Raw genomic sequence first — 25,762 nt, 5'->3', positions numbered from 1 at the left:
TATTAGATAAAGCAATAAATGCTGTTGATTTATCACTGATTGCTTGAATTAAGTTCAGAAATTACACAAACCAATAGCCTTTTTTGTTATCCAATAAGCATGAAAATGACTAAAATCACATGACTAAATAAATTAGAAAGTGGTAAAGAACCCGCTTGCCAATGCAGAAGACATAAGAGATGCAGTTTCAGTCCTTGGGTTGGGAAGATCCCCTGGAGGAGAGCACGACAGCCCATTCCAGTATTCCACCTGGAGAATCCCATGGACAGAGGAGCCTGGCAGACTATGGTCTGTAGAGTCTCACAGAGTCGGACACAACTGAAGTGACTTAGCACGCACTCAATGCATTGATAGAAAACAAACTAATACTTCCTTGATTGTTTGATTTTCTCCAAATAGAAATCAAGAGCCAAAATATATAAATTCCTAAATTTTATAGAATTTGTCACATGATTGTCAATGGCTAAAATTTTAAGAAAGAAGTACTTTTGGCTGGGTTATATATCCATAACATAATTCAGCACTGTTTATTAATATCATCTGTGATATAGTCCTAAGTGGTATCAGTAAATGGAATCTAAACTAAATTTGTCTTCCTTCTTGAATTTCTCTGTTCACTTTTACAAAAATGCATCTGGGAGTGTGTTTATACTCTCAAAAGATTAACATTTTTAAGTTGTCTATTAAGTTAGTTGCCACAAGTCGTATCATTTTAATATAATCCTTAAAAAAAACTTAGCATGGAACCTAGCTTTTCAGATCTATATTTACATAGAGCTTCTCCTAAGTCTTAATTTTTTCCATTTTGAGATATAATTGACTTGTAACATTGTATCAGTTGAAGGTGTGCAGTGTGTTGATTTGATACATTTATACATACTGCAAATGATTGTGTTAGCTAGCACCTATCTCAGGTCACATTATTACCAATTCTTTTTTGTGGTGAGAACATTCAAAAACCTCTTAGTAACTTTCAAGTATATAATACAGTATTGACTATAATCACTTTGCTGTTTATTAGATTCCCAGAACTTCTTCGTCTAAGAGCCGGAAGTTTGTACTCCTTGACCAACAGCTTGATTCCTTTCCCCCAGCCCAGTGCCCTGGTAACTGCCACTGAGGTCTTTGTTTCTCTGCATTCACCGTTTTTAGATTCTACATGAAAGTGATAGCATGTAGTATTTGTCTTCTCTGACATACTTCACTTAGCTTAAGTGTCCTTAAGGTCCATCCATGTTGTGGCAAGTGACAGCGTGTACCCCTTTTTGAGTTCAGTTCAGTCACTCAATCATGTCTGATTCTTTGCCACCCCATGGACTGCAGCACTCCAGGCCTCCCTGTCCATCACCAACTCTCAGAGCTGGCTCAAACTCATTCCATCGAGTCGGTGATGCCATCCAACTATCTCATCCTCTGTCGTCCCCTTCTTCTCCTGCCCTCAATCTTCCCAGCATCAGGGTCTTTTCCAGTGAGTCAGCTCTCCACATCAGGTGGCCAAAGTATTGGAGTTTCAGCTTTAGCATCAGTCCTTCCAATGAGTATTCAGGACTGATTTCCTTTAGGATTGCCTAGTTGAATCTCCTTGCAGTCCAAGGGACTCTCAAGAGTCTTCTCCAACACCTCAGTTCAAAAGCATCAATTCTTTGGCGCTCAGCTTTCTTTATAGTCCAACTCTCACATCCATACATGACTACTGGAAAAAAACCATAGCTTTGACTAGACAGACTCTTGTTGGCAAAGTAATGTCTCTGCTTTTTAATATGCTGTCTAGGTTGGTCTTAGATTTTCTTCCAAGGAGGAAGTGTCTTTTAATTTCATGGCTGCAGTCACCATCTGCAGTGATTTTGGAGTCCAAAAAAATAAAGTCTGTCACTGTTTCCATTGTTTCCCCATCTATTTGCCATGAAGTGATGGGACTGGATACCATAATCTTCATTTTTTCAATGTTGAGTTTTAAGCCAACTTTTTCACTCTCCTCTTTCACTTTCATCAGGAGGCTCTTCACTTTCTGCCATAAGGGTGGTGTCATCTGTGTATCTGAGGTTATTGATATTTCTCATGGCAATCTTGATTCCAGCTTATTTTCAGTGGCTGAATAATATTTCATTGTGTATATACCACAGCTTTACCATTTATTAATGGACACTTAGGTTGTTTCCATATTTTGGCTATTGTGAGTAACGCTGCAGTGACCATGGGATTATAAGTCTTTAATTTGTTTTTTAAAAATCAGTAACAGTCACAGTGATATAACTTAACTAGTTGAAAAGCAAAAAAAAAAAAAAATCAGTCATTACCAGCCTATAAGTTATTTATGTAAGAACTTTACTAACTTGGGAAACATAATATATATAATAAAAGCTGAACTACGTAGTTATTTGGGGTGATTTTCTGAAAGTCGTTTATAAACCAAGTAAACCTCAAGGCATATTTTTGTGCCAAGAGCCTAGATTTAGTAGAATCTGCATTCATTTGTGGAAAAGAGCGTAGCAAATAATAACAGAATGCCCTTGAAGTTATTACACAGATATTCATATGTTCATGTAAACTTAAGTAGAACATCTCTATAATATAAAGTCTTTTGATTTTGAGTTGTGTAGTGACCGGGATGTCTGTTGTTTTCATATCCTCAAAAAGAAGTATGGAGACCCTACTGTATCAGCCAGTCCATATTTATAACCATTATCCATTTCAAAATATGTTTTGCAAATTCTGCTGTGGTGTTGAAGGCCTTTGGAATAATAACTTAAATCTGTTTAATTCATACTTTATCAGACTATCCAAGAATTTGATCCAACTTTCTCATTTTCATTTCATTCCTGACAAGTATTGATATAATCTGATAATTGGACTTCCCCAGTGGCTCTGCAGTAAAGAATCCGCCTGCAATGCAGGAGACATGGATTCAGTCAGGAAGATCCCCTGGAGAAGAAAGTGGCAGCCCACTCCAGTACTCTTGCCTGGGAAATCCGATGGACAGAGGAACCTGGTGGGCTGCAGTCCATGGGGTCACAGAGTCGGAGTCGGACACAACTTAGTGACTGAACAACAACAGATCTGATAATTATGGAATTTTATTAATCCACATTCTAAGCTAGTTGAAAGGTACTCACTTGCATGGCATTCTCAACAGCCTTAAATATGACTGCATATAGCCTATTATAAATAACAGAGCAGAGGAATAGCACATGTGAAAAATGGCATTATGGTTTAGTTGGAAAAACATTAAGGCAGGACTCTTAATTCAAGTTTTAGCTCTGTTGTTATATAGGAAAGTCCCCATCCATAACAACATTTACATTTAATAGACAGTTAATTCAGTTACTTAAGCTTGGTGCATATGAAGCCCACATCACTGATCTTGGTATCATATGTGATAGCTTCATACAAACAAAAAATCTTTCAAAGTCACAGGTTACAGAAGAAGTGTTAGGGCAAGGGACATTCAAGTTTATGGAATGGATATGTTCAAATCTGTCACTGTTGCTAGAAAAACAATACAAAGCAAATATCCTGCTGACGATGATTTTAATTGTATCATCTTCCTATTGCTAAAGTGGTGACCCTTGCTGAACTAATCTGAAATTGGAGTACAGCCAGTCTTCATCAGCTTGGCCAGTAAAGTTGGTTCTTGGAGTTTGGCTTCCATCCAGGCTGAGTGGGCAGACTTTAGAGGGAAATAGAAAAAAAGTCTGTCTTGATAATAGTCAATCGGAGCAGACTAAGCTGTTAGGAATTCTGAGCTATATTGCCTTAGTACCATCTCCCTTTTTTAAAGTTCATTTGCATAATTCTTTTGATCAGGGCCCTTACTTTTCCATATGATATACATAGCTCATATATACTTTAAATAAATGAAGTTAATGATGATCTGCCTCAACTAAAAAGCAATAATAGTTGCAAGTAAAATTTTGTTCATACTACAATTCAAACTTAAGTGATTTGAAGTTATGTCTTTTGACTCTGGCCTCATTTTTTTTTAAAATTTTATTTTATTTTTAAACTTTACATAATTGTATTAGTTCTGCTAAATATCAAAATGAATCCACCACAAGTATACATGTGTTCCCCATCCTGAACCTTCCTCCCTCCTCCCTCCCCATACCATCCCTCTGGGTCGTCCCAGTGCACTAGCCCCAAGCATCCAGTATCGTGCATCGAACCTGGACTGGCATCTCGTTTCATACATGCTATTTTACATGTTTCAATGCCATTCTCCCAAATCTTCCCACCCTCTCCCTCTCCCACAGAGTCCAAAAGACTGTTCTATACATCAGTGTCTCTTTTGCTGTCTCGTACACAGGGTTATTGTTACCATCTTTCTAAATTCCATATATATGCGTTAGTATACTGTATTGGTGTTTTTCCTTCTGGCTTACTTCACTCTGTATTTTTTAAAACAAATTTAAACTGAAATGCGGGGCTTCCCTGGTGGCTCAGTGATTAAAAAAACCCTCCTGCCAGTGCAGGAGACGTAGGTTTGGTCCCTAGGTCGGGAAGATCCCCTGGAGGAAGGTATGGCAAACCACCCCGTTATCTTGCCTGGGAAATGCCATGGGCAGAGGAGATTGAAGGTGGAAGGAGAAGGGGACGACAGAGGATGAGATGGCTGGATGGCATCACTGAGTCGATGGACGTGAGTCTGAGTAAACTCCGGGAGTTGGTGATGGACAGGGAGGCCTGGCGTGCAGCAGTCCATGGTGTCGCAAAGAGTCGGACACAACTGAGCAACTGAACTGACTGACTGAGGACCCTGGTGGGCTACAGTCCATGGGGTCACAAAAGAGCTGGACGCAACTTAGTGCCTAGACAACAACAGCAGACTGAGATGCAGAAGTTCTCCGATTGTGAGTATCAAGTAATGGTCAGTTAAATTATTGATTACAGTGGGTTTCTAAAAGAATGAAATTTTTTATAACAAGAAATTAGAAATCAGATTTTATTGAAAGTTATATTTTCAGTAAATATATTTACTGAATAATTTCTACTCAATTTTAGTTTTGACAAAGTCTCAGTTAATAGCATCTTTTCCATTCTGCCAGTACTGTGATTTTTACTCATAATGTTTCTCCTCAACAATACTAAATATTGTGCTGAACAATTTTTAGGATGGACTTTAAGTGACCTACTTTGCAAGAAAAAAGGCATCTTATTAGCCTCAAAACTTATGGATGGACAGATAAAAATACTCATTTCTTTCTTGAATAAAGTTTGATTATAATGCTCTTACCCTATAAAGAAAAGGACAGGCTTAATATTAATTGATCTCATTTTTTTTGTAGAAGATAGATGTGTATTCATAAGAGATAAGAGAAACATAATTCTTTATTTAGTATATAAGTCTGTTTCCCTGAAGACACCTCTCCAATAGAATACTCTAACATCAAGTTCTGCCTAAGTTTCCAATGGAAGTTTTTAGTCACTAATCAGTTTTTATAAGAGGGAAACCAACACAAGTATTGACTTGCATGAAGGTAATAGATGCATAATTCATAGTATCACCTGGAGTAAATTCTTTTCTCATTTATGAACTAGCAGTAGGCCCACTAGATAGCTTTTTCTCCTTTCCCTTATACCCTCTCTTCTCACCCTTCACAGTCAGAAATCAACCGTACCACTTTACGACAATCATTTTTGTTAACTTACTGTCTTACTCCTCATTAGCGTGATAAATTTATTCTTAGGTCTACACCAAAGGTTTAAACTTATAAATAGTGTATCCTGCAGCACCCAAGGGTGCCAGCAGAAGTCATGGCGTGTACACCTGGTGTGGTTTCCTTGCATTATATCTAAGTTACTTACATCATTAATCAAAAATGTCTCCTGTGAAATATTTAATGTTAAATCTTTTTCGCTTTATAGCTCGCTGAAGATTCTTTCGGGATTCTTCATTGCCTGTACATATACAAAAGGCACTAACATTTGACCGTTAGGTGCTTTCTTCAAGGGTACTTTTATTTGGGCTGTTCACTCCTCAAAAATCAATGAGAAGAGTTAGTATTAATCCTAATTTTACAGATGATGAAACAGATGCAGTGAGATTTGATTACCTGCCTGAGGTCCTACAACTAGCAAATGACTGGAACCATGATTTGAACCATGTCAATAACAGAGTTCTGAGCCTGTGCCTTTTGAAAATTGAGATGTAATTATAACATTGTATTAATTTTTGATGTTTCTGAGCCTAAACTTTTAATCACTGTTTCACAGTTTTTTCTTGGTTCTGTTCAGTTCAGTCTCTCAGTCGTGTCTGACTGTTTGCGACCCCATGGATCGCAGCACGCCAGGCCTCCCTGTCCATCACCAACTCCCGGAGTTCACCCAGACTCACGTCCATCGAGTCAGTGATGCCATCCAGCCATCTCATCCTCTGTCGTCCCCTTCTCCTCTTGCCCCCAGTCCTTCCCAGCATCAGAGTCTTAACAGAATTCTTCACAACTTAGAAATTTCTATCTACAAACTGATACAGCTATGCATCAGACATTTTGAAGTAATTTGCTTCAGATTAATAACTTCCTTGGAAAAGTCAATGGTGTTTCAGTTTCTTTACCAGGACTAAGCCAAATTCTGTAGTTTAGCTGATTCTACACGGTCCTTTGATAAGACAACACTGTTATTTACATACTACCAGGGAAAAAACACTGTCAATTTAAATTTACTATAACAGCTCTTTCAGATATATTTATACATATCTATGTTAAGACTTTGGTACGTATGTAATGGATGTAAAATAAATGGTTTAAAAGTTCCTATAATTTCATCAAATTCAGAGTCCAACTGTTTGATTCACTTTGATTCTATAATTTATGTCCAGTTTTTCAACCCAGTATTGTCTTTTGGGGCTGTCAATAACATTAGTGATACAGTGTTTCTTTAAAGACTTTACTCTTGTCTCTGAGATTTTCTTCCAAGCCATTGTTTATTAAAAGCCTTAATACTTAAATTCCAATTCCGTACTGAACACTGTGTTTCCTAAGTGTGACCATGCGGTTTCCGGTTCCTGACAGGTCTGTCTTTAAAACTTCACGGCAACCACGTCTTCATCTGTTTGCCAGAAGCCATCACATTCTGTATTGTGTGTTAATGCAGATACACCAGGCTCTGTGCAGAGATAATGGATTGTGAGACAGGGAAGGAATCTGAGCTGGAAAGTAAAACTTGGGAGATTATTATGGCAAACACTGAAGCCAAGGGTCAGAGGAGGCAGCAGTCTAGAGGCAGGCGCCTAAAGGAGAGTAGGAATGGAGCAATGGGACCATCTGGCAAGGATAAGCATAAAGGTCAGGAAGTTGCTAGAATTACAGTCAGCTTGGAGAGGCAACTTGTTAGGCATTTAGGCAAATTTAGGCTTTCAGCTGTATCTAGGAGAAAAATCCTTTAGTATACTAGTTTCTTTAAATACTGTTTATAAACAATACAGAGTTACTCTCCTTTCATTTAAAAGGTATTTCTTTCCTTTTTTTAAAAGGATAACTCATATTGTATCAATAAAGCATTTGTTTCTCAGTGGAACTAACTTGGGTCCAGTGGGCCGGCACGAGAGCTCCTAGGGACACAGATAGGCTGCTTCTGTGTTCTTGGGCGTGGAGGGGCAGTGAGGAGAGAAACCGACAGGCAGGTCCTGAGACCGAGCAGCGTCTGGGGTGCTGGCATCAGCCCTCCTACTCTCACAGTGAGGGAGTGACCTCCCTACCAAGATTAATGTCAGGAAGTAAGCCTGTTGCAACCTGTTCTTAAATTCTCTTTTGAAAGCTTCTCTGGATATTTTTCATGGTTTTACATAATTAACATGATTATTAGGAAGTATATACAAAGAACTGCCTTTTCAGAGATTGATAATGGATGCCGACCAGGAAGTATGGAAGAAAGGCAGCTTTCTTCAGTCCTGTAACTAACCATTCACGTGTAGGGTTCATTCCACAGGTTAAACAAGTGCATTGTTTGTGCCTAAGACTCTCATTTTGTTACATCTGTTAGTACTTTTGAACAACTTTTTCTTTTAGATTTTACATAACTAATTTAATGAAGTTTACTACTTTCTTTCTGATGTTAGATAAAGAAAAACAGTAAAATTCCAGTTTAAAGAACGTTTCAAATGATGTTTTTGGAGTGTTTTGAACTCCCTCATCTGACTTCTAGAGCTGAAGCCAACAGGAAACCAGCTGGTCCTTTTTGAAGGGAAACTTTACCAAACAGTCACAAGAATAAAGAATTATTTTGCCCTTAGTCCAGCTACAGACATGAGATCATAGTGGTATTTCAGAATCTCTTCTGACTCTGATGTGTCCAGCTAAACAGTTTCTTCATGAACAGTTAATGTGAAACTATCAAAATTGTACCTGTAAAAAAGGACCAAATTACTAGCTAGAGAACCCCAACATTTATTAAACAGGTATTCTGAAATGTAACATGTATCAGAATTAATCGCAAGGTATTCATTACCACTAAAAATCAGTCTGTGGCAGGGAGGAATATGCTATCTTAGAGTTGTAGATTAAAGCAAGGAACAATGTTTTTGCAAAATCGCAAGAATGTGCCAAGCATTTAATATTATATGTAAGGGCTGATCACATCTGAGATAGCTCACATGTGGACCTTCTTCAGTTTACTCTAGAATTCATTATAAGCTGAAATTGTGGAAGATATTCTAATATACTGAATGGTGAACGGAATATATAAAGAAGCTGTAAAGAGAAAACAGAGCAGATTGACAAAAAATCAAAAACATCTTATTTCCCGAGTTGTGCTCTAGAAAGACAGATTATTAAAGGAGTAGCTTATAAAGTACAGGAAGCAAGAATGTTCCCAAAGATTCAGATTTACCAATAAAGATAAATTTTGGTTGGTACTGCAAAACTGCCTTAATGACACATACTTATTTACCTTGGAAACAAGTATTAAAAAATGCAGAAACACAAAAACTTAGCATTGAACTGCTTTGCTATGGTATTCATTTTGGGTCTATTAGATCTCAAATTATTACAGTTTACTGTACTCACATGCAATATGCATACAAATATTGGATGTGACAGTTTCTTCAGCATTTGTTTTTTTAGTGCACTCAGCTGTACTTTGAGGCTCTGCAGAGGAAATAAGAAAAAGGTTAATGGGAACCCACTGATCAGCTTCTCTGTGGCCAGACATCACTACTTAAAATATATTAGAGGTTCAGAACATGTTCAAGGATATGAGGTGACAACAAGTTATAGTATTTCAAAGCTCTGTATGTTCATCTTTTGGTTTCCTGTTCCAGGGGCGTTGTTTTGGTTTCTTCCTGCACAGATCCATGTTGGTTGCAGCTTGTCCATGTCCCACTCCTTTCCTTTATGCGTCTCTGCCTCTCTGGTCCTGTCTCTCCCGTCTGCTTCTTATCGCCATCTCCAGTTGCCCTCACCTCCTTCCTTTTTGTTTCCAGCTCTTTTATTTCTGTCACAGCTGTTGTTTCCTGACCACCCAGTCTCTTCCCACGCCAACAAATACAGAGAAGCTTAGAGGCCATTCTGCCCATTTTAAGAAGACCTGACTTTCCAGCTCTTGTTATTTGTAGTCCCACAGTCACAGAAAGAGTATCTGGTGGGCCATCTTACAGAGTAAGGAAGTGTTCTGTACCTGAAAGCGTTTGGGAGGGGATGGATCTCAGAAGTGCTTAGGGCTTAGAAAGACTTTTTTTTCCTTTTAATTGTGTGATGTTTTTTATTTGAAGTATAATATATAGTAAAATTCATCTCTTCTAGTATCTAGTTGTATGAGTCCTGACTAATGTGTGCAGCTGTGTACACATCAACAATGTCAAGGTGGAGAAAGGTTCAATCGCTCCCCAAAATTCTCTGCTGCTCATTTGTAGTCAACCTGTCCCTGGTACCTCAGCTTCTAGCAACCAGTTAATCTGTTTTTTTGTCCCTCTAGTTTTGCCTAGGGCTTCCCTGGTGGAGCTTCCTGCATAGCTCGGCGGGTAAAACATCAGCCTGCAATGCAGGAGACCTGGGTTCAATTCCTGGGTTGTGAAGATCCCCTGGAGAAGGAAATGTCAACCCACTCCAGTATTCTTGCCTAGAGAATCCCATGGACGGAGGAGCCTGGAGGGCTACAGTCTGTGGGGTGGCAAGAGTCAGACACAACTGAGCAACTGAACCACCATATAGTATTTGTCTTTTTGTGACTGACAGTTCATTTAGCGTGATGTCATCAAGGTTCTTCCATACTGTAGTATGTATAAAAGTTTCCTTACATTTCCAGCCTCAGTAATACTCCACTGTATGTATGGTGTATATACCACATATTGTTTATCCATGAGTCAGTGGAGTGTTGGGTTGCTTCTGTCTTTTGACTATCGTGAATGATACGGTTATGAACACTGTTGTACAAATGCATTTTAGATATTTACCAATAATTGGAATTGCTAGATCATATGGTTATTCTATTCCAGATTTTTTGAGGGGCTGCCATGCTGTGTTCTGTAGCAACTTTACCATTCCCACCCATTGTGCAGAAGGGTTCCAGTTTCTTCACATTCTCACCAACATTTGTTATTTTCTGCCTTTCTGATAGTAGCCATCCTAATGGGTGTGAGGTGATATTTCACTGTGGATCTGATTTGCATTTCCCTAATACTAGCAAGGTTGAACATCTTCTTAATTGTTTACTGGCCATTTGTGTGTCTTCTTTGGAGAAATGTTTATTCTAGTCCTTTGTCTGTGTTGTGATCAGCCTACTTGTTTTTTTGTTCTTGAATTGTAGGAGTTCTTCATATATTCCGGATATATGTTTAGCAAATTTATTTTCCAATTTGTAGGTTGCCTTTTCACTCTCTTGATTGTATCCTTTGATGCACAGAAGTTTTAAATTTTGCCATAGTCCAAATGTATCTGTTTTTTCTTTTATTGCCCATGATATATCCAAGAAATCATGTACAGTGTTATGAAGCTTTTCATATATATATTTTCTCATGAAGAGTTTTATAGTTTTAGCTCTTATGCTTAGGTCTTTGATCCATTTTTAGTTATTTTTTGTATATGATGTGAAGCACAGAACTAACTTCAGTCTTCTTCATATGGATATCCAGTTTTCCCAGCACTGTTTGTTGAAAAAATTGTGATTTTCCCATTGAATGGCCATGGCAACCACAGATGTGAAAATCATTTGATCCCATATGTGAGGGTTTATTTCTGCACTTTCTGTTCCTTTGGTCTGTGTGCCTGCTTTTATGTCCATACTATGTTGCTTTGATTACAGTAGCTTTGTAATAAGTTTGAAATCCAGAAATGTGAGACCTCTAACTTTGTTCTTGATTTTTCAAGATTGTTTTGTCTATTCAGTATTTCTTGAGATGCCTATATGAATTTTGGGATGGATTTTTCTGTTTCTCTAAAAAACACTGTTGGGATTTTGATAGGGATTACATGGAATTTGTAGATCACTTTGTGTTGTATTGACATCTTCGCAATATTCAATCTTCCATCCATCTCCATGGTATGTCTTTCTGTTTATTTGTGTCTTTAATATCGTTCAACAACTTATTTTCATTGTACAGGTCTTTCACTTTCTTAGTTAAGTTTATTCCTAAGTAGTTTATTCTACTTAATGCTGTTATGAATGGAATTGTTTTCTTAATTTCCTTTACACATTGTTCAGTATCTATAGAATCACAACTAATTTTCGTGTGCTGATTTTTATATCCTGCAGCTTTGCTGAACTCATTTGTTCTAACAGCTTTTTTTGTGGAATCTTTGGGATTATCTGCATATAAGATCATGTCATCCACAACAGAGATCATTTCACTTCTTCCTTTCCAGTTTAGATGCCTTTTATCTATTAATTGCCTGATTCCTCTGGCTGGGACTTTCTGTACCATATTGAATTTTAAGTGGTGAAGTAGTAATGCTTCTCTTATTTTCTGATCTTAAAGGAAAAGGCTTCAGTCTTTCACCTCTGAGTCTGCTATCAGTTATGTGCTTTTCTTATATGGCCTTTTTATGTTAGCAAATTTCTTTCTAGTCCAAGTTTATTGAGTGCTTTGAATCACAAAAGCGTGCTGAAATTTTTCAGTGCTTTTTTTTTTACATCAATTGAGATGATCACGTGGTTTTCTCCTTCATTCTTGCTAAGGTGGTATCTTATATTGGTTTTTGTTTGTTCATCCACTCTTGTATTCCAGAATCTCTTTTCATTTTTTAATTGTGTCTTTGAAAGAGAATGTCTCTCTTTTCTTAATTTTTAAAAATGGATCATCTTTTTGGTGTTGTATCTAAGCAACCCTTTGCCTACCTGAAGGACACATGGATTTTTCTATGATTTCTTCTATAAGTTTACATTTTGGTTAATTTTTGTATAGAATATGAGATATGAGCCAAGATTGTTTTTCCTTTTGTGTGTAGTTATCTGGTTGTTTCAGTACTATTTGTTTAAAAGACTATTTTTTCTCCTTTGGGTTGCCTTAGACCTTTAATGATAACTATCTTCATTTTAATCATTATCACATATTTTCCTGTTTTTGTGGAGATCCAAGTTTCGATTTTTTGTCATAGTCTTCCACCTGAAGAACTTTCTTTAATATTATAGTATATGTCTGCTGATAATGAATTCTCTCAGCAGTTGTTTATCTGAAAAGCTGCTAATTTATTTCACTTTCATGTAGAGAGTTATGTGTGTAAAGTTCTGAGTTGAGAATTGTTTTCTTTCAGGAATGTCACTCCTTTGTCTTCTGAATTACTTAGTTTGTGATATAATTGTTACTTTTGTTCCTCTGTGTGTAACATGTTTTTGAGCTTTCTGGATTTGTAATTTAATGTATTTTATTATTTTTTGAAAATTCTTAGCCATTAGCTCTTCAAGTATTTCTTCAGCCTTTTTTTCTCTTCTCCTGGGATTCTAGTTAGACATTGGTTGAATAGTTTGGTATTGCCCCACTTCTTAGATGCCCTGTTTATTTTCATTCATTTTTCTATTTGTGTTTCAGTTTGGCTAATTTCTACTTGTCTGGATTCAAGTTCACTGACTTTTATGTATCTATGTCAGGTTTACTGATGAACTTGTCAAAAGAATTCTCATCTCTATTATATTCTTTACTTCTAGCATTTCCATTTGACTCTTATAGTTTTCACATCTGTTGAAATTCAACATCTGACAATATAGGGTATCCTCCTTTTCCATTAAAACCTTTAATGTAGCTATTTCATATTCTTTGTTTTTGAAAATTTATTTTTAATTGGAGGATAATTGCTTTACAGTGTTGTCTTGGTTTTTGCCATACATCAACAGGAATCAGCCATAGGTAAACATATGTCCTCTCCTTCTTGAACCTCCCTCCTGTCTCTCACCCCATCCTACCCCTCTGGGTTGTCACAGAGCTGCAGACTGAGTTCCCTGTGTCATACAGCACACTCTCGCTGGCTATCTGTTTTACCTACGGTAATGTGAATGTTTCAGTGCTACTCTCTCAGTTGATCCCACCCTCTCCTTTCCCCACTGTGTCCACAAGCCTCTCCTCTATGTCTGCATCTCTAGTGCTGCCCTACAGATAGGTTCACCAGTACCATTTCCCTAGATTCCATATATATGCGTTAATGTATGATATTTATTTTTCTCTTACTGACACATACTTCACTGTGTATAACAGGCTCTAGATTTATCCACCTCCCTAGAACTGAATCAAATTTGTTCCTTTTTATGGCTAAGTAATATTCCACTGTGTATATGTACCACAATATCTTCATTCATTCATCTGTCAATGGACATTTAGGTTGCTTCCCCTAGCTGTTGTAAATAGTGCTGCAATGAACATTGGGGTACATGTGTCTTTTAGAATGTGATTTTCCCAGGATATATGCCCAGTAGTGAGATTGATGGGTCTTATGGTAATTTTATTCCTAGTTTTTTAAGAAATCTCCACACTGTTCTCCATCGTTGACATTCCCACCAACAGTACTCCTTGTTTTGACAAATTCTACATTGGCGTTGTCTATGGGTATGACTCTGTTGATTGCTTTCTCTCTTGGCAATAGGTTTTTTCCCCTTGCTTTTTTGGTATGTCTTATAATTTTTTTTTAATTGATTGCCAGAAGCAAGGCATTCAATGAAGATAAATAGTATTTCCTCCTGGAGATGGGCCTGACTCTTCTGCTAGCCTGTTTATATGAAGGTTAAGCTGGTTTACTCAGGGGTTGACCTGGATTTGGAATGTTGTTGCTATGGTTACCACAGTGCATCACAGGCTTTAAACATGTCTAGCATTTCTTTGTGCATAGAGTTGGCATTTGATCGCTAGAAGGTTTTCTTCCTGTTTCTGCTCCTCCCTCAGCTTTTGGTCTTTCCTGTGTACCCTTGCCTCAGAGGGGGTCTGTCTCTTGACCTCCCCCCAGTAGATGGCTGCTCTCAGCTTGATGGTAGAGGATAGGTTAAGAGTCTCAATTTTCCACATCCACTCAATCTTGGGCAGGCACTGAATCCCAGGGTATCAGGGTAGGGTTTTCTCAGTGATCCTGTCCCTACAAGTAGCAGATGAATTCAGCCTTGTAAACTTGAGAGTCTTATGCAAGAGTTTCCTGCCCCTTCCCCCAAGATTGGAGAGCTCTAACGGTCTCAGACTATTTCTTGTCCTTTTCACGGGCTATCTTAGGGTTTTATTCTCCTACTTTTCCCCTAGCTACCGCAGGTTTTCATCTGTGACCGGGAGGGTGATGGTAACAAGATTTTCTCCCCTTCTCCCATGGCTTAAGGCTTTGTTTCCATAGAGGAAAAGGGTCCTGACCATGCTTTGTGGCTTTTCCATAGTGATAGCCTCTCCCTTCACCCGAGGATTCCTGGAACTTCTGTCCAGGAACCCCTTCTGTGGGGTTTAGGGCCCAGCAGAGTGGCACATGAATGCATTCTGGTTCACTAGCATGGAAGCTCTCCAAACCTCATCCTTTTGGGTTTTTATGAAGGCTCCATTACACAGGCAAAATGGATTAAATCATTGGCCGTTGGTGTCACCGGTCCCCCTTCCCTCCCTAGTAATCTAGGATTGAGACTGAAAGTTCCAACTCTTTTCATGTGGTTGGTTCCCTTAGCATTCAGTCCTCCCATCTTTAGGGCATCCCCCCAAGTCACCTCATTAACATAAACTCAGCTGTGGCTGAACAGGGCTTTATTTATGAATAACAAGATGCATTTCACCTTTATGGCTCTGGATTAGTTTCAGAAACTAAGGACAGAAGACCACATATTATTAAAAAGATACTCCCATTGCTCTTCTTGCTTAGGAAATTCAAAGGGTTTGGGGGAAGTATTGAGCTAGGAACCATCAGATCAGATCAGATCAGTCACTCAGTCGTGTCCGACTCTTTGCGACCCCATGAATCGCAGCACACCAGGCCTCCCTGTCCATCACCAACTCCCGGAGTTCACCCAGACTCACGTCCATCGAGTCAGTGATGCCATCCAGCCATCTCATCCTCTGCCGTCCCCTTCTCCTCCTGCCCCCAATCCCTGCCAGCATCAGAGTCTTTTCCAATGAGTCAACTCTTCGCATGAGGTGGCCAAAGTACTGGAGTTTCAGCTTCAGCATCATTCCTTCCAAAGAAATCCCAGGGCTGATCTCCTTCAGAATGGACTGGTTGGATCTCCTTGCAGTCCAAGGGACTCTCAAGAGTCTTCTCCAACACCACAATTCAAAACCATCAATTCTTCGGCGCTCAGCCTTCTTCACAGTCCAACTCTCACATCCATACATGACCACAGGAAAAACCATAGCCTTGACTAGGCGAACCTTTGTTGGCAAAGTAATGTCTCTGCTTTTGAATATGCTATCTAGGTTGGTCATAACTTTCCTTCCAAGGAGTAAGCATCTATTAGTTTCATGGCTGCAGTCACCATCTGTAGTGATTTTGGAGCCCCAAAAAATAAAGTCTGACACTGTTTCCACTGTTTCCCCATCTATTTCCCATGAAGTGATGGGACCGGATGCCATGATCTTCATTTTCTGAATGTTGAGCTTTAAGCCAACTTTTTCACTCTCCTCTTTCACTTTCATCAAGAGGCTTTTGAGTTCCTCTTCACTTTCTGCCATAAGGGTGGTGTCATCTGCATATCTGAGGTTATTGATATTTCTCCCGGCAATCTTGATTCCAGCTTGTGTTTCTTCCAGTCCAGCATTTCTCATGATGTACTCTGCATAGAAGTTAAATAAACAGGGTGACAATATACAGCCTTGACGAACTCCTTTTCCTATTTGGAACCAGTCTGTTGTTCCATATCCAGTTCTAACTGGTGCTTCCTGACCTGCATACAAATTTCTCAAGAGGCAGATACAGAACTAAAATATATGTTTATTATGAATCACAGTACTTTAGATACATAATGTGTTTGAGCTATACATAGTGTTAGTTTGTTTGCTAGGGCTGGCCTAACAAATAGCACAGGCCAGGGTGGCTTAAACAGTAGACATTTATTTTCTATAGGCTGGGAGTCTGAGAACAAGTTGTTGGTGGTGTTGTTTCTTGAGACCCGTCCTTGACTTGCAGGTGGCTGCTTGCAGGTGGCTTCTTCCAGTGTCTTCACATGACCTTCCTCTCTGCGTGTTTGTGTTCTAATCTCCTTTTATAAGGACACCTTTTATAAGGTCATATTGGATTAAGGATCACCCTAATTGCCCCATTTAATTTAACTACCTCTTTTCAGACCTGTCTCCAAGTTATACACATATTTTGAGATACTGGGAGTTAGTACTTTAACATATTCATTCATGAGTGGACACAGTTCAGCCCAGAATGCAAAAAATTGAAAAAAAAAAAAAAAAAAACAGTGGGAAATGTAGAACTTTCTGTGATGATAGTTCTGTATTTTTGCTCTCCTGTACGGTGGCCACTAGTCCCCTGTGGCTATTGACTGTACGAAATGCACCCAAAGGGATTGAGAAGCTGAATTTTTTACTTTGTTTTGTTTTGAGCACTTTAAATTTAAATGGCCACATGCAGCTAGTGACTAACATTTGGACAGTACAGATGTTAACTAATGTCTTCATTTGACATACACAGAACTGAAGATCAAAACAGTTGAGAGACTAATCTGATATCACACAAATAATGATCGAAATAATTGTGAAGTAGGCTGAGTTTTCACATTCTTAATGGGTTTTTCTACCTACAGATTGTAAAATAAAACCCAGAGAAATAAAACATAACACTCCCATTTTTGTTCTTTTTCCTTTTATAAAGACAGGATAATCTAAGGTTACAACTGAGAAATTTTCAACATATGTGTTTCAGAAATATTCAAGATCATTTTCTCTGCTTTTTCATTTTTAAGAGGTTTGATACTTGCGTATATCAAGTGTTTAAATTAGTTTAATAAGACTTTTGTTGTCAGATTGTAAAGTCTATTTAAATAAAACTAATGTCTGTAGTGGAAAAATTGGTAGATGGTTTAAAAATCCATATTCAGTTAGAGAAGATGAATCAGTGCATACTTTATCAGAAAATCTGAATCTGAAAAATCATTCCACAAAAGAAGAAATGGGAAGTGCTTTCTCTTTAAAGATAGAAATTGGTTGTTAAATTAATGTGTGTTAGTCACTCAGTTGTGTCTGACTCCTTTTGACCCCATGGACTGTAGCCTGCCAGGTTCCTCTGCCCATGGAATTCTCCAGGCAAGAAAATTGGAGCAGGTTGCCATTTCCTTCTCCAGGGGATCTTCCCAACCCGGGATTGAACCCGGGTCTTCTGTATTGCAGGCTGATTCTTTACTGTTTGAGCCACCAGAGGAGTCCTGTTAAATCAATAACTTGTTTGATTTTGTCCTTTTATGTTTGATGAAATTTTTTCTATGAACTTCAGAAAAAATGTTAAGTTTTCATTTAAAACTAATTTTAGTTAGGAGGGGGTTCAAAAGAGAGGGGATATGTGTATACCTATCACTGATTCATGCTGAGGTTTGACAGAAAACAATCAAACTCTGTAAAGCAATTATCCTTCAATTAAAAATAAATAAATTTTTAAAAGGTGAATAAATAAAACATTTTGATATTGGCAAAACTAATACAATTATATAAAGTTTAAAAATAAAATAAAATTAAAAAAATAAAATAAAACTAATTTTAGAATTACAGAAAAATTGCAAAAACTGTACAAAGAATTTCCATATACCCTCACCCAGCTTACCTTCGTGTTAGCATTTTACATAACCATAGACCACCTGATCTGCCTCTTGAGAAATCTATATGCAGGTCAGGAAGCAACAGTTAAAACTGGACATGGAACAACAGACTGGTTCCAAATAGGAAAAGGAGTTCGTCAAGGCTGTATATTGTCACCCTGTTTATTTAACTTCTATGCAGAGTACATCATGAGAAACGCTGGACTGGAAGAAACACAAGCTGGAATCAAGATTGCCGGGAGAAATATCAATAACCTTAGATATGCAGATGACACCACCCTTATGGCAGAAAGTGAAGAGGAACTCAAAAGCCTCTTGATGAGAGTGAAAGAGGAGAGTGAAAAAGTTGGCTTAAAGCTCAACATTCAGAAAACGAAGATCATGGCATCCGGTCCCATCACTTCATGGGAAATAGATGGGGAAACAGTGGAAACAGTGTCAGACTTTATTTTTCTGGGCTCCAAAATCACTACAGATGGTGACTGCAGCAATGAAACTAAAAGACGCTTACTCCTTGGAAGGAAAGTTATGACCAACCTAGATAGCATATTCAAAAGCAGAGACATTACTTTGCCAACAAAGGTTCGCCTAGTCAAGGCTATGGTTTTTCCTGTGGTCATGTATGGATGTGAGAGTTGGACTGTGAAGAAGGCTGAGCGCCAAAGAATTGATGCTTTTGAACTGTGGTGTTGGAGAAGACTCTTGAGAGTCCCTTGACTGCAAGGAGATCCAACCAGTCCATTCTGAAGGAGATCAGCCCTGGGATTTCTTTGGAAGGAATGATGCTAAAGCTGAAACTCCAGTACTTTGGCCACCTCATGCGAAGAGTTGACTCACTGGAAAAGACTGATGCTGGGAGAGATTGGGGGCAGGAGGAGAAGGGGACGATAGAGGATGAGATGGCTGGATGGCATCACTGACTCGATGGACGTGAGTCTGAGTGAACTCCGGGAGTTGGTGATGGACAGGGAGGCCTGGTGTGCTGCGATTCATGGGGTCACAAAGAGTTGGACACGACTGAGCGACTGAACTGAACTGAATATAATTTTCAAAACCAAGAAATTGACATTGATACAATATTATTAACTAAACTACAGATCTTAATTTTCACCAATGTCCCTTTTATGTTCTAGGAACCCATCTGGATCCCACATTGTATTTAATTATTTCTTCTAAGTCTCCTCCATTCTGTTTCTCAGACTTACCTTTTCTTGACACTTTCGAAGTGTGCCAGTCAGCTTTTTTGTAGAATGTTCCTCAGTTTGGGTTTATATGTTTTTTTCAAAATTGGGATGATGGTTATGCATGTTTGGAAAGAATGCCACAGAAATGATCTTGATACACTGATATGTATTCTTACTGGTGATGAGCTTTAGAAATATTGATGATTGAAACGATGCTTTCTTTTATATATATATATTAAGATTACTATAAAATATCAATGCACCGAAACATTTGCTCTGTGATGCAAATAACTTCTCAAAAACTAAAATTCTGATTAAAGAAACCTATTATCATTACTAGTTAGTTAATGGGATGAGGTTAGTAGAATTTCACTAATAGGAGTAAGTTGTTCAATAAGGAGGTAGAGAAACCACCTTTTTTTCTGTGAAATTAGGTAACTGTTTCTTCATTGGAAAGTTAAGAAAGGAATTATTGAGAGGGCCCTTCTCACTTAACAGAATTGTGTTTGTAATAGAAAATTGTCTTTGTTGAGATACTTAACTCTGGGTAACTTAACAAGTAGAACATAAAATGAGGAAAAAGTGATTGGTTTAAGTTTAGTTTTGTTCTGTAAGTGACACCAGAATTCTATCAGAGTTGTTAGTACCAAGTTTAATTTATTGCAGCAGATTTTTCTATTTGGGGTATTTAAAAACTCTGAATAAGATAAATAAATCAACTTGTTTTATTTATTAAATAAATCAAATAAATCAATTTCAAAAGAAATACTTATATTTATTTATTTGATAGGTTTTATTCATTAGGAGCATTTAAGTGAAATATTTGTGTTTTTATTCTTTGGGGGGAGTCTTTGAAACATTTTTGAATTATAAACCAAATCTTAGGACTGAGTACTGCTGTCTCTTTAAAGTAACAACAGTCAGTGTAATGGGTGGAATTTTCTTTTCTTTTACTTTAGTTCAGCAATCAGCAAACACTGGGAGGCTGAACTGGCCACCCTCAAAGGAAACAATGCCAAACTCACTGCAGCGCTGCTGGAGTCTACTGCCAATGTGAAACAATGGAAGCAGCAGCTTGCTGCGTATCAGGAGGAAGCAGAGCGGCTGCACAAGCGGGTAAGTGCGGGGCTGCTAACCTGAGGACTGACAGCCCCAGATTGTCTTAATTTACATGCAGATTCAGCACAGGGACCTCTTCTGGAGATTTTTGTTGGTTATCAAAACATATATATGGGTTGTATTATATGTGGGTTTATTGGTTAAGAAAACAATTTTCTGCAGTTTCCTGAGAATGAAGGAATTTGGACAGCTTTGGAGTCCAAACACCCAATGTCACATTCCTGTTGTGCCACTTGTTAGCTGTCTGACCTTTGGTAACTTAACTGCCCTCTTTCTGCTCAGTATTCTTATCTGTAAAATAGGAACAATAATATAGACTCTGTACAATTCCTGAGAAAATTGAGATACTGAACTGACATATAATTACACTGAAGCAATGATAATGCTTTTATTATTTTACTTTATTTCTTAAAGAACAATTTGAAAAATACAGGTAGAAAAGTCTTTATAAAAGTTAAAGATAAAAACTTTAATTAGAAATATGGGGCAATACTACAAATATGGGGCAGTAAAAGAAAAATTAATATCAGGAGACCAAACAATTTCTTAGAAAGAATTTTTTAATCCAAAGTATATGTATTCACCCAACAGGAAGCCAATGCCACTAGCTTCTGTTTTAAAAATGATTTTAAAGAAGTGAACTCCATAGACGTTAGGAAATGGGCTTAGTATCAGAGCAGAATTTGAGGAGTATAAGATGACCAGGATGACAGGGGAGGTAAGACTGAAGTTAAACAGAGACAGGAGGGAGAGTAAGAACCTGAGTAAATACCTTTCTATGCTAAGTTTAAACTTAATTCATGAGGGGAAGGGGAAAGTTGTTGTTTGATGAGGATAGTGTCCCATCTTGAAAGATGGAAAGCTCTGGAGATCTATTTCACAGCAGTGTGAATATACTTAACGCTACCGAAGTGAAAGTGAAGTCGCTCAGTCATGTCTGACTCTTTGCGACCCCATGGACTGTAGTCTACCAGGCTCCTCCATCCATGGGATTTTCCAGGCAAGAGTACTGGAGTGGGGTGCCATTTCTTTCTCCAGCAGATCTTTCCGACCCAGGGATTGAACCCGGGTCTCCAAATACCACTGACCTGTATGTTAAAAATGGTTAAGAGGATAAATTTTTACCGTGTTTTTCATTGTGTTTTTTTACCACAATTAAAAAAAAAAAACTTTAGGATAATTGACTTATAATCCAAAAAACATTCATTGAGGAGCTATCCTTTTTATGTATTCCCCGACCCTGAGAGTTTTTTGCTTTAAGTAGTCAATTGAATTTTAAAGAATTTACGAAACAAAGTATTTTTATTTACTCACTTAATTTCCAGTGCTCTTCTTTCCTTCCTATAGATCTGAATTTCCATCAGGTATCATTTCTCTTCAGTCTGAGTAGAATTCTTTAGGATATTTTTGTACTTCAAGTGCACTGGCAACAAATTCTCTCAGCTTTTGTATATATGTATGTATATAGATAGAGAGATTTTTATCTTTACTACAGGTTGTGTTTTCCTATTTCTTCATATGTCATTTTTGATTATATATTGATCATGGTAAATGAGATGATGTTATAGAGCCCATAGATTGTGTTATCTGCCTCTGAATATTCAGTGCCCATTTTTGTTTGAGCAAGCAGTGAAATTACTGGTAGCGTGTCGCCGTCCCTTGGTATCTGTTGGGGATTGGCTCCAGTGAGCCACCCCCTGCCCCACCTCACAGGAAGTAAAATCCGTGAGTGCTCAGGTTCCTTGTGTAAAGTGGCATAATACAGTCATCCCTTTGTATCCATAGGTTCCCCATCCACCATGAGTATAGAGGGCTGGCTGTACTTTGAAGTTGTGAAGGTGTAAACTTCTGCTTTAGTATTTGGTTTATTTCCATTTTGGTCTTAATTCAAGGGGATTTTTTGAGTCCTTGGAAATCTTTATTTCTAAGGCATGATCCTCCTGGGGTTTCAGTGGGAAGCTTGAAGTGCTTGCTAAGAAACCTAATTTGGTGTTGACACTAACCTCAAAGTGTCTTCTCGGTGGTGAGCACTACCACACCTCAACGCTTTTTCATTCTTCCAGCATTTCTCCCACACTCCCGAACCCCTGTGATTCCTACTTGTACATGTTTACTTCAGAAGTCAGCCAAAGATTCGAGGGATGTCTGTATGCTTTTTAAGAGGTCCTTTTTCCATACAGTTCCCTGAATTTCGATTTGCTTCAGTTGTTCTAAGGCATCCCCAACTCCTCAGACTTCTTTGGAAAAATAAGAGCTCAGATTTTTGCTTGCAGTCTAGTCAGGCAGTGCAGCCGAACTGCACAGCACCTTCAGGCAAAAAGACGTGTAAATGTGTGCCTCACTCAGTATGGTGCTTCCTTTCGGTCTTTTGCCCAATTTCGTCACTCACCAGGGCCTTCTAACAGCTGATGTTTACATTTTGCCCATGATTTTGTTATCTGGGTGAAAGTTAATCCAGTAAAAAATACTCCAACCTTATCAAGACTGGAACTGCTCATGAGGAATGTATTGCCTAATGTACAAAGAAAACTAATATATATTAGACAATAGGGGAAAATTCCCAAGATCTTTGAACAGATGTTCAGAATTGTGGGCCAGAAGACAGGAGAGCCTGAGAACTGAGGAGCTAGAAATGGCTTTCTAGAGAAGGGCATTCTAAGCTGAGTATTGGGGGGTTGGTTAGTTCTGAATGGTTTTCAAAGGTAAGAGAAGACATTCTAGTTAAATCCACAAGATGAATATTAGCATGGTTTGTTGAAAGTTCATACATACTAGGTGTCTTGAGCAATGAGATATTTACATAGTTTGCAGCTAGCTTTTGGGGGACTGAGAGTTTAGATTTGATGCTGTAAGAAAGATGAGCCGTTGAGAGGCTTTTAGTGGGGCAGTCACACAGTGAAAGATGGGTGTTAGCAGTTTTCAGAAGACATAAAAATAGACAAAGGATATAATTAGGTACAGTGGCAGGCCACTGGTTTTGTTTACACCTGTATAACAAGGGTCTGTGCAAGGCTATTAGAGCATGAATAGAAACCAAGAAAATGATATGAGAGAAGACTGACAGAATGTGGTGTTAATTCACCATTTGGAAAATGTGAGGGAGAGAGATCTGCTGTTTCCTTAATAGTCTACAATTTATTGTATTCTAACCAATCAAAATGTGTGAGCTCCTGACATGTAGAGGATTTTGATAAGGTGTGTGTTTTTCTATTGACTTCTGTCTGTTTAGACTAATTTTGGATGGCATAGCTTTTAGAGACAGTGCCCTTCTCTGTTCTTTAAAAAAATAGCAAGTGCCCATTGGAAGTTAAGCTGCTGTCTGGGCCCTCAGGAAATTTGTCCTGCCTAGAGAACTCTTCTCCTTTGCTGAAAGAGACCCTGCTGATGTGAAGATATTCTAGTATCAAGTGATTTAAGTTGTATTTTAAGCATATCTTTTCTTCCAGATTCCTTTACATTTTAGAACCGTATTTGAATATTTTCTCACTTCTGCAAGGCCAGTTTTTAGAACCCATATTTAATTTAAAGGCTACAGATGGAGGGCAGATGGCTGGTTTTGAATTTGTTTTCAGAAAACGTTTTTAAAGAAGACTTTTATTATAGGGGTTTTCTACTGTCATTAATCACTTAATTTAAGTTTTCCTAACTTTTTCATGACCGAGTGTAGCTATCTTCTTTGGTCTTTTTCCTTAGTCCTAAATTGATATTTTTAAAGAATCAATTCTGCTCATTCTACCCTGTCTTAATATCTCTCAAAGTTAATTTTCATATATTGATTCAAAATTCATTATACACCTATGAAGGACTTACTGTATGTCTTCAGCAAGAAATCCTGTGAAATTGTCACGATTTAGTTTATGTTCTCATTTGATTTTAGGTGACTGAGCTTGAATGTGTTAGTAGCCAAGCAAATGCAGTGCATACCCATAAGACAGAACTAAATCAGACAATACAAGAACTGGAGGAGACGCTGAAGGTGAAGGAAGAGGTAATTTGCTACTTCTCACTCATCTGTAATCTCACTAAAATATGGGTACAGTACTGGAGTCTGTATCCGATTTAAGGGTATTTTATGCAATAAGGTTGTGGGGTGATTTTAGGATGAAATTTTCTGAGTGATACTCAGCTTGTTCACATTTTCCCCATCGCTGTGTCTTGTTATGAACTATGGGGAGGCAGTCAGACTGAGATACTGCCTCTTTTCTTCTGTATGAGAGCTGCATTCATACAATCAACAGAAAACCATTAGGAGTTAAATGAATTTTACAAGCTGTTGCTTTTTCTAGTTTCCAGTCAAAAGATTTAATACCTCAGGAAAGAATTATATCCACAAAGCTTGAAGCAATCTTAAAATGTCCAGATTGCTGTTTCTAAGCAGTGCTTTACCAAAGCCACCAAGTTGAGTTGCTTCAGATTATTCTGTGCTAGACAGCATACCCATTAACATGAATTTATCCCTTGAAATCAGTACAATGGAAATTTTTTAAACACCCTTTTTCTAAGGACTGGACAGTAATTTCAGGGAAAAATAAGGCCTTGTCTTTCCTTGAAATAGTTAAAATATTGTTGTTAAAAATATTGCACTACTTTTTCTAGGAAATAGAAAGATTAAAACAAGAAATTGATAATGCCAGAGAACTACAAGAACAGAGGGACTCTTTGACTCAGAAACTACAGGTGAGCTGTAATAAAATTTTTATTCATTTCTGCATAGAAAGTCATCAATCTTTCTTTCATATAGTAATGACTTTTTCCCTTCAACTCAGTTTTGAAGGTTTTTGGTCATTTTTCTTTTTTAGAACTTCTGATTCATGCCTGATGGTTGACTTTTCAAAAATTACTTGATTCATCTAAGTAGCTTACCATAACAGATGGTCATTTATAAATTCTTTGTCTTTAGTAAAATTATTTTAGAAATGTCTACTTTTAACATAAAAGTGCCCTGAACTTAAAGAAAATGTCTCAAATGGAGTATATTCAAATAGTTTAGGAATTCTGCTCATCTTTTTTCACACTGAACTAATATATGAATTACAGCAGTAGTTGTGCCCTCAGGGAAATCAAGGCAGTGTTCTTTTCCTTTCTTTGCTCTGATTAATTTTACTCACTTTTCTCTGCATAAATAGCACGCTTCCTGACTCTTAATTCACATCCATGTATCCTGTGTCAGTGGTAGTCAGCCATAGTTAGGGAAGATTTCTTTCAAAATTACAGCCAGACTCTCCTGCTGTCAGCCCAGACACTTTTCTTATACCTCCTAGCCTCAAGAAGAGTTAGGACCACTTCAAGGTTTGGAGTAGAAACAAATGCAAATATGTATAGAGTGAGGA

At 37.9% G+C, this 25,762-nt stretch overlaps 1 protein-coding gene across 2 annotated transcripts in view; it reads left to right on the top strand.

The window, feature by feature from the left end:
- Window positions 1-25,762, top strand: part of HOMER1 (homer scaffold protein 1) — a 140,635-nt gene that overhangs the window by 90,914 nt on the left and 23,959 nt on the right. For both annotated transcript variants that reach the window (XM_061430042.1, XM_061430041.1), the window contains exons 6-8: window positions 20,273-20,429; window positions 24,310-24,420; window positions 25,029-25,109. In XM_061430042.1, coding sequence (XP_061286026.1) covers window positions 20,273-20,429; window positions 24,310-24,420; window positions 25,029-25,109 — 349 coding nt within the window. The remainder of the gene's footprint in view (window positions 1-20,272; window positions 20,430-24,309; window positions 24,421-25,028; window positions 25,110-25,762) is intronic.

Source organism: Bos javanicus, chromosome 10, assembly GCF_032452875.1.
Source record: "Bos javanicus breed banteng chromosome 10, ARS-OSU_banteng_1.0, whole genome shotgun sequence".
NCBI classification, from domain to species: domain Eukaryota; kingdom Metazoa; phylum Chordata; class Mammalia; order Artiodactyla; family Bovidae; genus Bos; species Bos javanicus.
The sequence above is the reverse complement of the archived record's forward strand: the minus strand, read 5'-3'. Positions and strand labels throughout refer to the sequence as shown.